At 40.4% G+C, this 17,866-nt stretch overlaps 1 protein-coding gene across 1 annotated transcript; it reads left to right on the top strand.

The window, feature by feature from the left end:
- The first annotated feature begins 1,257 nt into the window (after positions 1-1,257).
- Positions 1,258-7,127, top strand: LOC149440600 (indolethylamine N-methyltransferase-like). Its single transcript, XM_089658391.1, has 3 exons — positions 1,258-1,470; positions 3,931-4,138; positions 6,508-7,127. Exons 1-3 carry the CDS (start codon positions 1,320-1,322, stop codon positions 6,929-6,931), a joined length of 783 nt encoding a protein of 260 aa, XP_089514517.1. The 5' UTR covers positions 1,258-1,319; the 3' UTR covers positions 6,932-7,127.
- Positions 7,128-17,866: the final 10,739 nt, after the last annotated feature.

Here is a 17,866-nt window from a genome sequence, read left to right as displayed (position 1 = left end):
TGATCCTGTCTTCTCTGATCCTCCCCTGCTTCCAGTGCCCCACCTCTTATCTCCTGATAAGACATATCTTATGAAGTCACTCTGCACATACTCAGTTTGGTGTGTATTGCTAGAGAGGTTTTTTTTCCTTGTTTTGGGAGCGTGCATGTGATCAGCACAGGGCCAATCAGCACTGTCCAAACAGAGATCAGGGGTTCTGCATCCCCCTGGAGCAGAATGAAAACTCCTCCTACAAGCTTTAATGTGCTCCTCTGGACACTGATAGAAGTCAGAACACTGCTATATTCTGCTGATCTGAAAAGGTTTTTAGCACTTTATATTTACTAAACTAATTGCACTTCCATGTTCTGTGTACTGTGGGAGACCAGATATAGTGAATGCAGGGTCTGGGGAGACCAGATATAGTGAATGCAGGGTCCGGGGAGACCAGATATAGTGAATTCAGGGTCCGGGGAGAGCAGATATAGTGAATGCAGGGTCCGGGGAGAGCAGATATAGTGAATGCAGGGTCCGGGGAGACCAGATATAGTGAATGCAGGGTCTGGGGAGATCAGATATAGTGAATGCAGGGCCCGGGGAGATCTGATATAGTGAATGCAGGGTCCGGGGAGACCAGATATAGTGAATGCAGGGTCCGGGGAGACCAGATATAGTGAATGCAGGGTCCGGGGAGACCAGATATAGTGAATGCAGGGTCTGGGGAGACCAGATATAGTGAATGCAGGGTCCGGGGAGACCAGATATAGTAAATGCAGGGTCCGGGTTTAGTAACACTTTTAAGTGACCTGCAGGGGCGGACTGACCATTTGGAAACTCGGGCACTACCCGAGAGCCGGGGGTCAGTAGGGGGCCCCATGAGATGCCCCTGGTACCTTTTTCATAGGCTTTTTTGAGTTTGGGCAAGGACACAGGGGCCCCATGATCCCCTATTGCCCAGGGGCCCCATGAGTTGTCAGTCCGCCCCTGGTGACCTGACTCAAAATGAATGCTTAATTTGTGTACCTATGTATTTTATTTTTTTTTCTTCTTCCAGGTCTTTAGAGGCACTGATGAGAATCCTCTCCTTTTCTCTAGTCTCCTTTCCTCTCCTTTCCTCTCCTTTCCTCCTCCACTATTTAACATATGCAAACTCATATGACACTCATAGCTCAGTCAGCTGTATCCTCATGGCTTCTTTGTAAATATATTTAAGATTATATTAAATTAAAATGTATCAACCTGATTTCGACTGAATATAAATTGAGCTCCAACATTTGTAACCTTTTGTTGAAAGCAGAAGTCAAAGAGGTGAAGTGCGGCTTCTTCAGCATTGCAGGGCAATGGATTCCAAAACACATAAACTCTATCATGAAGATGGAATGGATTCCAGAAATCATCTGGATTTATATTTCTGTAATAAAAAGGACATGGTTTTTGCAGATGATTCTTTAAAATTTCCAATGTCGAATCTTCACTATCATCTCAGCAACGGTATGTACAGTATATATTGATATATTTACCAAAAAAATACCCATTTCTGATTTTTTTAAAAATCTAAGAGTATCACTGACATAAGTAAAACCTCCTACTTGAGTTTGGTAGTGGAATTACCTGGAGTCAGTCAGGAGTGGGAGTCCCCATAGCTCACACCTTCCTATTACTGATAGAGGGAGAATGCTTTATTTCTTGCTCAAAAATCATGCTGTTTCTTTGAAAAAAAAATTATTCATCCCACTTTGGGGCTTTTCCACATTTTGTTGTGTTACAACCTGCAGTTTAAATGGATTTGATTGAAATTTTAATGTCATTGATGTACCGTACATAAAATAGTTTGTAATTAAACAACAAAGATCAACACAATAAAATAACTGTTTCGGCTTCCTCTGGAGCACCCAATGGCCATCTGAAGTTGTATGATTGATTGAATGAAAATTACTTTTGGGTAACTAATGTTCTTGGTGTAAGGAAGTCCAGGATAAGGTTTTAGATTTTTAAATAATTTTGAAAAACGTCTTCAGTTGGCTTTTAATAACATTTTATTGTGAAATTCTGTCTTGAGTGCCAACTCGATGAGAGGCAAATGACAACTTCAAAATTAGGTCTTTGTGTCATTTACTTTAGCCAATGACACAACGATGGGATGGAGAGCCCCAGCCTGAGATGGAGAGGTCAGCAGTGGCAGCCCGATCAAAAGAAAATTAATTTAAAAGATGAATTCATAAACTGGTACCAGATCATGATGAACTCATAACAAATATTTGATTGCTTATGACTCATTTGCTGAGTGCGTCACTCTTTGTCATTATACTATTACTTTTTATGTATTTGCTTGTAAAAATCAATTCACAACCATTATCTATCTTTAAGCAAAAGACGCCCAGCCAATAGCCATTTGGCGGCCGAAAAAAAGCTGTAGATTTCCGGGGTGGACGTCAAATGGCGTCCTCCCGGGCATGCACATTTTTTGCGCTTGCAGAGCCGCGCAGCGGCGCCATCTGTCACCGGCCGTGTACCTCGGACACGGCCCATGACAGATCTGAGTACCGGCTCTCGTTGCCGGTACCATGTGACCTGCTGTGACCAATCACAGCAGGTCACATGACAGTTGTATACAATGGACGGCTTCATTCATGCCATCCATTGTATACTAGTGTCTAGCTGTGAATGGTCACAGCTAATCACATGCACATGTCATGTAATTAGCTGTGGCCAAATCACAGCTAAGCACAAAAAAAAAACCCTGAATGAATCGGTCATTCAGGTAAATGCTTGCTTATAGCAAAGTAATTCTTTGCTATAAGCAAATTGTGTAAAAAAAAAAAAAAATACTGATCACTTCCCCAAAGTAGTACAATGTTACTATGGTAACACTGTACTATATGAAAAAAAAAATCTTAAAAAAAAAAATATATATAATAAAAATTTTAAATTAATAATAATAAAAAAAAATTATATATATTTTTTTTCATACTGTCAGTGTCCCTGATCACCGCCATGCCAGTTATATGATGACACCGTACTGCACTGGTGACAGTATGTAAAAAAAAATAGTGAAAATAATTTTATTAATTTTTTAATTTTCCGAAAAATTATGACAAAAAAATACATCTTCAAAAAACTCGCCATGCCTCTTATGAAGTACGTCGGACTGTCTACTTTGCAAAAAGGGGTCATTTGGGGGATATCTGTACTATTCTGACATTCTTGGACCTCAAGAAATTAGATTGTCTGTCAGTACTTCAGGATTGATCAATATTCAGATCTATCCCATAGTTTGTGAACTCTATAACTTTCCTACAAACTAAATAATACATCCTAATTTGGGTTATTTGCACCAAAGACATGTAGCAGAATACATCTCGGCCTAAATTTATGAAGAACAATTATTTATTTGCAAACTTTTATAACAGAAACAAAGAAAAACGTGTTTTTTTTCAATTTTTTTTTGTTAATTTAGCAAAAAATAAAAATCCCAGCGGTGATTAAATACCCCCAAAAGAAAGCTCTAGTTGTGTGAAGAAAATGATAAAATTTTAGTTTGGGTACAATGTTGTATGACCGCGCAATTGTCATTCAAAGTGTGAGAGCGCTGAAACCTGAAAACTGGCCTGGGCAGGAAGGGGTAAAAGTGCCCGGTATTGAAATGGTTAAATGATCTGAAAAAATGTAGAGCAAAGTGGCCCCCTGACCTCACCTGCACTCCCTCTCAGCTCCTTGCCATCTGGCACTTTTATATATGGATGATCATGTGATATATAATAATGGTGGCTGGGTGTTTTAATGAATCCTTTCACATATTGTTGGGGAACAATATTCTTAAAGCTTTATTCATCTAGCTGTGCCATTGGATGCCATTAGATGCTAATTTTAGTGAAAAGGTGAAATTTCTTTCTTTGGCAGGGAAATTTGGTTTGGGATAAAATAACATCTGAATCTGTGATATCCTTGCAGGTCGAGTAAACGGGACGTTTTTGATTGACATCAGCCTTGGTTCCTTCATTCATCATCTTTATTCCGCCTCCAACTGCTTCAAAAATATAGTCATATTAAAATTCCAAGAGAAATGTATCATGGAACTGACCAGATGGCTACATGGCTGTACTGGAGCATATGATTGGGATCATACAACATCAGTCGCAGCTGAGTTAGAAGGAACGAGGTGACTTGTCCCTTAATGACTTCTCAGGTTTTAACTTTTGAATTTTAGGTTGCAGAAAAGAAAATGAGATGTTATTATCTCCATAGATGAAGCGGTGATTGCCATCTTGTCATACTCAAGGAGGGCGAAGCAGTGGTTTTTCTTGCGAGGTGATTGATTCTTTGCCTCTTGGGGGGATCTTTGCAAGGACTGCGTTGTTCCCTAGGACTTTTATCATGGATTTCTTTGGGGAGGTGCAGCGGGTCAGTGATGTCTTCCAAATAAGAATGGATGTATTGAAGTGCTTCATCTGGTTGAGTGATAGTGTCAGGGATGCGGGTATGACCAGAAGTGTGTGGACTGACACAGGGAAACGCAGGCTTCAGATATAGTAAATAATATAATTTATTAGACTAACAATACAAACGCAGTGCAAAACTAAACATAAACACAGTGCAAACAAACTGAACCAAACCTCCAACAGATAACAAACATACAATGCAAGAGTAGTCAGACAGGCCGGGTCGGTAGCAAACGGGCAAACGGAGTACCAGGAGCAGGCGGGAGAGTGGTCAGGACTAGCCGAGGTCAGTACAGGCAGAGTTCAAGCAGAGTCAGGACAGAAGTAACAGGATCAGGAAACCAGGGCCAAGCAAACAGTACAACAAGGCACTGACTGCAGGTCTGGCATCCCTTAAATACACCACCTGCAATCAGCCCCAGGTGGTGGCTAATTGCCGGAGTGAGCCTCTGGTTGTTGAGAGCACCCGCTGGCCAGTCCTGGTACTGCAACCCACAAGGCAGGTGAGTCCCACCACTATTGGCGAGTCCATTCCTGACAGAAAGTCTTGGTCTCTCCGGAAGGGGCAGTTAGGCGTAAGGTAGCGGGATATGCCGAAGTGAATTTCAGGCCCTTTTGGTGGAGCGATGCACAAATGGACTGAAAAGATTTTCTTTTGCGTGATACCTCTTTAATAAATACCTCATAAAACAATGTTACCAGGGGCGGACTGACCATTTGGAAACTCGGGCACTGCTCGAGGGCCCGGGGTCAGTAGGAGGCCCCATGAGATGCCCCTGGTACCTTTTTCATAGGCTTTTTTGAGTTTGGGCAAGGACACAGGGGCCCCATGATCCCCTATTGCCCGGGGGCCCCATGAGTTGTCAGTCCGCCCCTGCTTTCAACTATGCATGGTACTGTAAGGCCTAAGGCCGCAGGGATACGTTTAGAGCACAGATCCATTAAGCTGGCTGAATTGACAGATTCGGGTAGGCCCACAATGCGAAGATTGCTCCTGCGGGATCGATTTTCCAGATCATCCAATTTGCCTAGTATAGATTTTTGCAGGTGGGCATTGCTGCGTGTCTGAAGTAATGGAATGTATATCATCCTCCAAATCTGAAATTCTGTGTTCGGTGTCAGAGAGGCGTTTCGCTTGTTCGCCTAGCTCCCTCCGAATTTGTTCAATGCCCACTAAAACTGCACAATCCACAGCCAGAGTTATGGTGGGGGACAGGAGTGCTGCCACTTCCTGTGCGATTTTGGTGTATTCGTCCGTTGGGCCCGTAACTTCCTGAGCCCCTGTCTGTGTGAGGTTGTGCTGCTGTCATACCTGTCCCCATGCTGTCAGCCATCTTGGCTGCAAACGAAGGAGAGCTGCACATGTCGGGTCTCGGAATGTGTACAGAGCCGGGTAACGCCGGCAAGAGGTATCGCTCCATGCGGAAACAAACTATGTGTGATATAGGACAGCGAAAGCCATTTACTGTGTCTGGATATATTGTACTCTGACATATATAGTTACATAATTACATAGTTAGTCTGGCTGAAAAAAGATAAAAGTCCATCCAGCTCAACCATAACAGTTAAGAAATATCAAATAGCATTACAATCCATGCACATTTGAATTGCCTTTTTGCCTTCTACTGGTGTTGTTTGATTTCCTAAAGTCATGTAGACATTGCAAGGGAAGTTGCGCTTTGCAAGGGAATTTTCCCTAGGGCTTAGTGAATGAGGTGAAGCTCGGCTGACTTCCATTATCCAATCACCAATCACTTTGCAACTTCACTTTCCAAGTCAACAGCCTATTTAGTAAATCAACCCCATTGCCTTACCAGTTCAAGAAACAAGAAGCAAACACAAACATGCCATTTCAGTGTCAGTAGTTTGCTTAGTGACCCCCCAAAGGACCTAATGTAAACATAAAATATCTCCTATTGACGTCAATGCAATTCAAGTTCAAAATCCTGGTTTGACTTTTTTTTTTTAGTTTGCCAAATTATAGTCTAACTAAATTTTGGCAGAATTGTTTATCATGCTTCAGAAATAAGTTCTTCATGGCATTTTGGAAACTTTCCTGTAATGTTCATATTATATTTTTTCTTTTCAGAGATCAACTTCAGGAGAAAGAAATGCGCCTAAAGTCGTCCATTACGCAGATTTTGAAATGTAATTTTGAACAGGAAAATATAACCTCCCCGGTGATATTACCACTTGCTGATTGCATTGTCAGTGCGTGGATACTGGAAATCACCAGTAAAACTGAAGATGATTACATGAGGAATCTGAAGAAGATCATACAACTGCTAAAACCTGGAGGCCACCTATTACTTATTGGGCTATTAGATACAAGTTACATGGTTGTTGGACAGGAACGGATGCATTTTTTTAAATATAATGAGGACTTTGTGAAGAATGCCCTCGGTAAGTTGGGTTTAGTCATTGATTACTGTGCCGTGCAGAGGAGACGCAATGTCAGCGATCTCATTGATTATAGCGGTGTTATATTCATTGTAACACGCAAAGGGGAGTAGATGATTGGAGCCAACAACACTCATCTTAGTGTACATGTTACAAAGGATCTATAGGCAACATATAGAATTAATTATTGACCTGATAGTCAGAAATCACAGCAGCTCTGCTAAAGTCAGCAATGTTAGTTTGCATTAATGTGTGTTAAATTGTGTTAACAAATGTCACTATCTTAATAAAAATCATTCCGAATATAAATGTGTGTTGACTTGTCTTGGAACAATATTGTAAATCATTCTTTCGGACCAGAACCATCAAAACCAACCACTTCCTCAAATTGGTTATAATTGTTCAAACAATGAAACAAATGCAACACTCAAGAAAAGGATTTTACACCCCAGTCACATCAAAGTCGATTTTGAAATCGTGCAACTTACAGTGAAGTTGCACAATTTCAAAATCGGATGACCTGCCGATTTCATTGCGATTTGAAAGACATCTGACACAGATATCTATGCAAATCGCAACAAAAGTAGTTCATGCACTGCTTTAGAAATCGGTGCGGCACTGATATGACCGCTCTAATAGCAGACAATAGGGGGCAACTTGGCATACGATTTGCAAGTCGCCTGGCATGAAAATCGCATGCCAAATCGCACTCGATGTAACCCGGGTGTTAAGGGTGGGTGGACTCGCAGAAAAAAAAAACATTAACCACTTCCAGACCGGCTGTTGAATATAAACGGCCTGACGGTGGCACTGCAGGGTCGGGTGGCCATTTATAAATGGCCTTCTCGCACCCTGCTTGTGTGCACTCCCCGTGAGCGCGCAGCACCACGATCCGGTGCCCGCTGTGTCCTCCGGACACAATGGGGTTTATTTACTAAAGCTGGAGAGTCCAAAATCAGACTCCCTTCCACATAGAAACCAATCAGCTTCTAACCTCAGCTTGTTCAATGAAGCTTTGGCAATGAAACCTGGAAGCTGATTGGTTTCTATGCAGAAGTGAGTCTGATTTTGCACTCTCGAGCTTTAGTAAATAAACCCCAATGAAACACTGACCGTCGGACGGGGCCTCTGTACTAGATCCCAATCATGTGATCACTGATTGCCCAATCAGTGATCACATGTAAAGTAGTAAGCAAGATGTCACTTGTGACATCATTGCTTACTACGTGTGAAATCTGTGAATGATCACAGAGGTCACATGGTACAAGGCTATTCACAACAGCCTTGTACCATGTGACAAGCTGTGACCAATCACAGCTCACTCAGTAGTTCTCAATGGCTGCAAGAATACAGACAGAGAGAAGGAGAAATGATTGCTTTTACATCCTATATGGGTGTAAAAGCAATCAGTGTATAAAAAAAAAAAATATTCATCACCCCTAAAAGTAGTACAGTGTCACCATGGTGACACTGCACTGCTAGGGTGACAGTATGTAAAAAAAAAAATAAAAAAAAAATAAAATAAATAATATAAAAAAAATAAAAATGTAAAATAAATGTTTAAAAATTATAATTTCTGGTTAGAAACTAATTTGGCTTATTTTTTTTTTACTAAAAAGATAATGGAATACATTTTGGCCAAGATTTATGATGAAATATTATTTATTTGCAAAATTTTATAAGAAAAACACTTTTTTTCAAAATTTTTGGACATTTTCATTTACATAGCAAAAAAAATAAAAATCCCAGCGGTGAATAAATACCACCAAAATAAAGTTTTATCTGTCTCAAAAAAATGGTAAAAAATTCATATGGGTACAGTGTTGCATGACCGCGCAATTGTCAGTCAAAGTGTGATAGCGCTGAAAGCTGAAAATTGCCCTGGACAGGAAGGGGGTAAAAGTGTCCGGACTGGAAGTGGTTAATACATACAAAAATTTTCTTCATTACAAAATTCTATAAAATCAAGGGGAGGTGTAAACCCCATCTTAAAAACACTCTACAAACATAGGAAATATTACAGAACATCAACTTAATTCAACATGTTACTAGACAAGTATGTTTACAGTATATCACACAAGGATGTTTATGTCACACACTATTAATGCGGTGCCAAATAAATGGCTATCTTAATTTTTGACCACACTCAATATTGATGAATAATCTACAAGCAAGAACCCAACGCGTTTCACCTTTATGGGCTTCTTCAGGAAAATAATGAGGTTTGTGTTCTGCCAACAAAAAAGGAAAAAATATGACCACCATAATCAATTACATCATATTACAACCAAACTTAGGCTTGGGGTGTACATGTGTGCATGTTATAAGCGAAAGAGAGGAAGGAAAGGAAAAGAAAACAAAGACAAAAAAACACAAAAAACTCACTCAACACTAATCAATATACTGTGTATAAATATACAAAAATATACAAAATGGATCTACCAACTGGGGTCTAGATCCCTTCATGGTCTTGATGAGGGATTTACCTATTTGCCATTTTTAAATGGTTAATACATGTTGCTTTCAACATGCGTTTGGGCACCTCTCTTTCATGGATAGATGTATATACTAATATATAGAGCGTGTTTTGGGTTCAAAACTTGGTATTAGATAGACTGGAATCTACAAGTAATGTATGTGAGCTTAAGTATTCAAAATGGCAATATTCAGTATACACATTACTCATATTGCAGTTAAATGTTGATCCCTAATATGTACCATTATTGATAAAAATTGGTGTGGCTTTGATAACACAATGAAAGATGGTTTATCCTTCCTCTTATGATATCGCTTTTGAAGAAGGAATGTACAATACAGGTGAAACTTGAAAAATTAGAATATCGTGCAAAAGTTCGTTTATTTCAGTAATGCAACTTAAAAGGTGAAACTAATATATGAGATAGACTCATTACATGCAAAGCAAGATAGTTCAAGCTGTTATTTGTCATAATTGTGATAATTATAGCTTACAGCTCATGAAAACCCCAAATCCACAATCTCAGGAAATGAGAATATTGTGAAAAGGTGCAATATTCTCGGCTCAAAGTGTCCCACTCTAATCAGCTAATTAAGCCATAACACCTGCAAAGGGTTCCTGAGCCATTAAATGGTCTCTCAGTCTGGTTCAGTAGGAATCACAATCATGGGAAAGACTGCCAACCTGACAGTTGTGCAGAAAACCATCATTGACACCCTCCATAAGGAGGGAAAGCCTCAAAAGGTAATTGCAAAAGAAGTTGGATGTTCCCAAAGTGCTGTATCAAAGCACATTAATAGAAAGTTATGTGAAGGGAAAAGTGTGGAAGAAAAAGGTGCAAAAGCAGTAGGGATGAATACAGCCTGGAGAGGATTGTCAGGAAAAGGCCATTCAAAAGTGTTGGGGACTTTCACAAGGAGTGGACTGAGGCTGGAGTCAGTGCATCAAGAGCCACCACACACAGACGGATCCTGGACATGGGATTCAAATGTCATATTCCTCTTGTCAAGCCACTCCTGAACAACACACAACATCAGAAGTGTCTTACCTGGGCTAAAGAAAAACAGACCTGCTCTGTTGCTCAGTGGTCCAAAGTCCTCTTTTCTGATGAGAGCAACTTTTGCATCTCATTTGGAAACCAAGGACCCAGAGTATGGAGGAAGAATGGAGAGGCACACACTGCAAGGTGCTTGAAGTCCAGTGTGAAGTTTCCACAGTCTGTGTTGATTTGGGGAGCCATGTCATCTTCTGGTGTTGGTCCACTGTGCTTCATTAAGTCCAGGGTCAACGCAGCCGTCTACCAGGAGATGTTGGAGCACTTCATGCTTCCTTCCGCAGACGAGCTTTATGGGGATGCTGACTTCATTTTCCAGCAGGACTTGGCACCTGCCCACACTGCCAAAAGCACCAAAACCTGGTTCAATGACCGTGGGATTACTGTGCTTGATTGGCCAGCAAACTCGCCTGACCTGAACCCCATAGAGAATCTATGGGGCATTGCCAAGAGAAAGATGAGAGACATGAGACCGAACAATGCAGAAGAGCTGAAGGCCGCTATTGAAGCATCCTGGTCTTCCATAACACCTCAGCAGTGCCAAAGGGTGATAGCTTCCATGCCAAGCCGCATTGACTCAGTAATTGCTGCAAAAGGGGCCCAAACCAAGTACTGGGTACATATGCATGCTTATACTTTTCAGAGGTCCGATATTGTTCTATGTACAATCCTTGTTTTATTGATTGCATGTAATATTCTCATTTTCTGAGATTGTGGATTTGGGGTTTTCATGAGCTGGAAGCCATAATCATCACAATGATGACAAATCACGGCTTGAACTATCTTGCTTTGCATGTAATGAGTCTATCTCATATATTAGTTTCACCTTTTAAGCTGCATTACTGAAATAAATGAACTTTTGCACGATATTCTAATTTTTCGAGTTTCATCTGTATATTGTACATTCACATCAGTCCCTAACCCTCAAGGGGCGTACAATCTAAGGTCCCTAACTCACATTCATACATACACATACTAGGGACAATTTAGACAGGAGTCAATTAACCTACCAGCATGTCTTTGGAGTGTGGGAGGAAACTCATGCAGGCACAGGGAGAACATGAAAATTCCAGGCAGGTGGTGCCGTGGTTGGGATTCAAACCAACAACCCTAGTACTGCCAGGTGAAAGTGTTAACCATTTAGCCACTGTGCTGCCCAATAGGCTAGAGCGCTTCCAATTCTTCTCTAGTTTTTCTGTCTGTAAGTCTAAATGTAACCTACAAACATTGCAGATAACGGAGGTGACAAACCACATGTAAAGTATATTCTTCATTTGCAGAATACTGGAAACTGTCCTTGTAATGTCCATTTAATGTTTTTTTTTTTCAGCATCCAGGAGGTAAATATGAGCCTAAAGTCATCCATCAAGAAGGTTGTGAAATACGACTTTCAAAAGGAAAACATAACTGACCCAGAGTCATTACCACTTGCTGACGGTGTCATCAGTTCATGGATTCTAAATGTAATCAGTAAAGATGAAGATGACTACATGAAAAATCTGCAAAAGATGTCAAACCTGCTGAAACCTGGAGGCTCGCTGATACTTTTTGGGTTATTAAACGCATCCTCCATTGCTGCTGGAGACGAAAGGTTCCATGTTCCATGTTTTTAAAACTGATGAAGCCTTTGTGAAACGTGCCCTGGTAAAGCAAGGGTTAGTCATTGATTACAGCGCAGTACAGAGGAGACACAATCAGAATTCCCAAAATAAGTGTTCTGAATTTTTGCAATTATTAGTGTCCATGCACAATCTCCATCTCACTGTTGTGCCATCCTACACTCTTCTCCCTCTGATCTCTTCCACCTGGAGTGCTGGCTGCTTATTGATATGCTCCCTGATCCATTATTATTTTTGAATATTCTTGTCTTTTATTTGCTATATATATATATATATAACTGTGAAGAGGGATAATCCCATCCATCTCCAAGTCCGATTAAAGGGACACAATCCTTATATGACCTCACTGAACGGTTTGGTCATATACACCAGGTGAGAGCACAGCAGGTGAAGGTGTACACAATTTTATGATTGGTGGATTGCATGCAAAATCATTTCTTATCACATCACTAGAAGGAATGTCAAAGGATTGATTGATTACAGACATTTATGCAGCAGAAGCGTGATTGCATTATCACATTTAATTTGTTGTTGGACTGATTTAATTCAATTTAATTTAATTTCACTTTATTCAAAAATTACTTTCACTCTTTATTATAAATGTTTGTGGAGCGCGGCACTGTTTATGATTTTTTTTATATACACCCATGTGCTTGGTCAGATCGTCATATGATCTTACTAGCTATTTCATATATTGGACTGCCTGATACTCCATACTCATGGCATCTGAATGATACATTACTTTCTGACCTTTCTAAAAAAGCTGAAATCACTTCTGCTCTGGAGGAGTATTTTACTTTAAATTCTACACTCAAATCATCTATCCCTATCATATGGGCTGCTCATAAAGTAGTTCTATGTGGCCACTTAATCAGTATTGCAGCAGCATGTAATAAAGAAAACTGGCAAAAAATCCATTCTCTTACCAAGGAGCTTAAACTGCTTTATAACACGCAATCCCAAGCTCCTTCTAATGATATTACTCAAGTCGTATCATCTAAAAGACTAGAATTGGACACCCTCTTAACTGTGAAAACAGAAAAAATTTTTAAATAGTCAAAAGCCAAATTTCTACTTTACAGCAATTCAGCATCAACCACTTCCCATCTGCCCTATAGCAGAAGTGCTGCTACAGGGCGGCACAGGTGTGCAAAAAGACTGTCAATTTTGAGAAAAAAATAATATTTTTGACTTTTTGCTATTAAACATGTTCAGTAAAAAAATTAAAAAATCGAATTTCGGCATAAATTTAGGCCAAAATGTATTCTGCTCCATGTCTTTGGTAAAAAAAAATCCCAATACATGTAAATTAATTGGTTTACGTGAAAGTTATACTGTCTACAAATGGTGGTATATATACTGGGATTTTTTGTTTAAAATTTTTTACTTGTAATGGCAATCAGCGACTTATAGTGGGACTGCAGGACTGTAGCAATCCGTGATTTTGCATTTCCACATAGGGGGTGTGTGCGAGGCGCGTGTGCCCTTCCCGCACCTCCGTTCGCAACCGCGGCTGTCAATCACCAGGTCCTGGCCGGTGATTGCTCACCAGCGCCCAGTGACTGCGGAGCACCTATGACGTGGGGGGGGGGAGAACTGTTAGTAAACAAAACAGTTCTCTCCCCTAGCAGCTCCTGCATACTGCTAGGCACAGCCATGCAAAGGAGTGTGCTTACAGTCAAACACAACCCAGAGCACACAGCACTTGGTTAACCCTTTGATCGCCCCACATGTTAACCCCTTCCTGCCCAGTGCCATTAGTACAGTGTCAGTGCTTTTTATTGGCACTAATCACTGTGTTAGTGTCACTGGGGATGTCAGTGGCAGTTAGTCAGTTCCCCCCAGTGTCAGAATGCCTGCCGCAGTCCTGCAGTCCCACTATAAGTCGCTGATCGCCGCTATTACTAGTAAAAAAATTTAAACAAAAAAATCCCAGTATATATACCGTCATTTGCAAACGCTAATACTTTCACATAAAACAATTAATTTACACATATTGGGATTTTTTTTATAGCAAAGACATGGAGCAGAAAACATTTTGGCCTAAATTTATGACGAAATTAGATTTTTTTAAATTTGTTTACTGGACATGTTAAATAGCAAAAAGTCAAAAATATTGTTTTTTTCTCAAAATTGTAAGTCTTTTTTTTATAGCCCATAAAATACGCACAGGCAATCAAAAAAGGACATACATTTAATTTGGGTGCAGCATTGCATGGCCGCACTTTTGTCAGTTAAAGTATTGCAGCATCGTAAAGCAAAACATGGCCTGGTCAGGAAGGGGGGGAAATCATCAGGATGGCAAGTAGTTAAAGCAAACGATATGCCGTCCTCACGTATACAAACTTAAATCCATATCTGGATATATCTCCTCATTACCTAAAGAAGTCTCATAAATTTTTTAAAAATGTTATAGGGGACTGCTTGCCTCTCCTATCAATGGAATCCCAGAATCAATGCTGGATTGGTTCGAAAACATTCCTCTCCCTTCATTTACAAATTCCCAAAAAGAAATGTTAAATTCACCCTGTGCAGAAGCAGAAATACTCAAAGTCATTAAATCTTTGAAACATTCCACAGCCCCATGACCAGATGATTACACCTTGACTTATTATAAATATTTTGCCACAATTTTTGCCCCTAAGTTGTCATCTCTCTTCAATTTTATTTTCTAAGGACATCATTTCCCAGAAGAAATGTTATTGGTGGACATGTCATTATTACCTAAACCTAAAAAGGATCATCTTTACCCACAAAACTATAGGTCGATTTCAGTGATTAATAATGACCTAAAAGTCTTTAGCAGAATTCTGGCTGAGAGATTATCCTCCATTATTCTATTTATTATTTCCCCAGATCAGTCAGGATTCATTCCAAACAGGTTCAATACAGGATCCCTGTTGAAAAAGTCCGGATGTGACGAAACGCGTCCGGGGCACGTGACGTGGTGACGTATTGACGTTTTCCGGAAGTGCCGTGGCGGCCATTTTGGGTTCTGGAACACGCGGCTGTTCTCACCCTGGAGACTTCCATTTACTACCTGGCTCTCCTTCAGAGTGGTATGGCCATGAATATATAGTTACCGCTGAGGAGTGATGTTGTTTTGACCATCTCACTATATGGAAGCTGATCTCATCAAATTTTAATGTAAGTTGCTACAATAAAATACGTTTGTCATCTAATACATATACTGATCCCTGGTCTGTTTATGAGGTCTATGGGATGTATTTGGAGAAGATGGTAGAATAATGTTTGGAGGCAATCTCATCTTTATTATGGATCCTATGCCGATTTTATCTATGTTAGGGTAATTATGCACTTTTTATATTGTGTGCAGTGGATTTATTAATTGAGTTGTTGGAGTACTGACATTTCACGATTGCTGTGGCACCTTAGTTTGTCTGCATGTGACACGTGTGGCATTTTATTACAATACCTGGGATAATACACTATGTTTAGAATCTTTTTCTTTGAGGTATATGAAGATCATCTGGAGTATACCATCAATCTTATTCGGGGATAAGAATTATTGTGAAATCACCTGCAAGAATTTTTGGACTTTAATTTGGACTTTACTTGGACTTTAGGTGTAGTGACACTTTATATGTGTTTATTTAATCAAGTCTGCTTATTATTATTTTTATTTATTTATGTACTTCAGGAGAAGGACTGTTAAGTGACTTGTTTGGGTTTTGGGAGATGTAGTTGAGTGCTGTTTTTGTTATACTGTAAGGCTTGCTGCTAATGTTATACAGGCTGCCAATCTACAATCTAAGGAAGTTGTTATATTAAGTTTAGACATACACAAAGTTTTTGATAGAATGACGTGACCCTATCTCAACATTCTACTCCAGAGTTTTGGAATAGATGGAAAATTCAATCATGGCTTTCAAGCACTATAATACTCACCCAAAACAAGAATTAAAATCCCAGGCTATAACTCAGGATTCTTTTCAGTTGGTAGAAGCACTCATCAGAGCTGTCCCCTTTCATGGCTAATTTTTGCTTTAGCGATGGAGCCCCTTGCTAAAACGATCAATAAGCATCCTGACATTGTTGGATACGCTATTGCATTCCGAGAATTTGAACTTTGCTTGTATGCAGATGATGTCCTACTATTTATCACTAAACCATTACTCTCTTTACCCAACCTTCTTTCTACTCTTAATAAATTTTCCTCCCTCTCAGGTTTACAAGTCTATCTTTCTAAATCTAATGCTTTACCAATTGATATACCTCCCCCTTAAGAGAGAGACTTAACATTTCTTTCCCATTTTAATGGACTAAGGATTTGATCCCTTATCTTGGAATTTATTTGACCCACTCTATCCATGATCTATTCCAATACAATTACAGCACTATCCATACTAAAATTACAAATCTTCTTAAACTCTGGAGGACATTCCCTATTTCATTTTTGGGCAGACTGACAGCAATTAAAATAAATATGGAGTTCATGTGCAATCACGTCCAACAACGCCACCATCAAACCCGCCCCTCAGGCCAGAGTACTTGGTGTCATTCTGGACTCCAACCTATCCTTCCAGCCCCAAATCCAATCTTTAACAAACTCATGCAGACTCCACCTCCGCAACATCGCCAAAATCCGCACGTTCCTAGCCCCAGAAACCACTAAACAGCTCATCCACTCCCTCATCATATCACGACTCGACTACTGCAACTTCCTCCTCACTGGCCTGCCTCGTCACTGGCTATCCCCGCTTCAGTCAATCCTGAATACAGCAGCCAGACTCATTCACCTTTCCAACCGCTCCATCTCCGCCACCCCCCTCTGCTAATCCCTCCACTGGCTTCCGATTGCACAACGGATCAAATTCAAAATGCTAACACTGACATACAAAGCTGTCCACTATACTGCCCCGAACTACATCACCGACCTAATATCCAAGTACCACCCAACACGTACACTCCGCTTCTCACAAGACCTCCTTCTCTCTTGTTCCCTGGTCTCCTCCTCCCATGCCCGCCTCCAGGACTTCTCCAGGGTGTCACCCATCCTCTGGAACTCCCTGCCCCAACCCATCAGATTATCACCTACTCTCCTCTCCTTTAGGCGCACCCTGAAAACCCATCTCTTCAGGGAAGCCTACCCCACCCCCTGCTAACTTGCTGACCTCCTCCACTCTTCCTATCACTCCATCCCCCACAGCTATCTCCTCCTGTTCCACCATCCCCTCCCTCCTAGATTGTAAGCTCCGAAGAGCAGGGCCCTCGATCCCCTCATGTTTTGCATTGTATTGGTATTGTTCTGTCACATGTTCTGTCCCCCTTTGTAATGTACAGCGCTGAGCGAACCATTGGCGCTTTATAAATACTGTATAATAATAATAATAATGTGCATCTCTCATTCGTTTTGATGAGACATCTTGGGTGAACCAGAGATTGTTGTTGATGTGTTTTTTTTTGTATTGTTTGAAGACATGTTTTGGGCTTTGTTCCTTTCCCCCATTTCTGTTTACATCTGGTCAGGAAGGAATAAGACGTAAAAAGGAAAAAGCAAGATATTGTCAAGAAAGTTTTGGATCCTTGTGGTCTCTGTTTTGTTTGATTACCATTTCTGTTATTCTGTTTATTATGGGATCTGCGTATCCACGTTGTTCTATTTATGTGTAATCTTGCTATTGCAGTAATGTCATTGTGGATTCTGTAAGTACTCTTCCATTTTCTCTATTATCTTGACAATAAAAGTTGTTTGGATTAAAAAAAAGAGTATACTCCCCAAACTACTATACTTATTTAGGGCCCAGAGGCATCCCTAGGGTAGGTGTCACCTGGTGCGGTAACACTTGGTGACACCCCCTCCAATGATCCCCGCAGAATGGATCGGATCTGCGGATTGAGCGTAATGGATCAGACTCCGATCCATTACGCTCAATCC

Source organism: Staurois parvus, unplaced genomic scaffold, assembly GCF_062004578.1.
Source record: "Staurois parvus isolate SC_StPar_1 unplaced genomic scaffold, SC_StPar_1.0 ptg001066l, whole genome shotgun sequence".
NCBI lineage: Eukaryota > Metazoa > Chordata > Amphibia > Anura > Ranidae > Staurois > Staurois parvus.
This window is presented reverse-complemented; position numbering and strand designations above follow the sequence as displayed.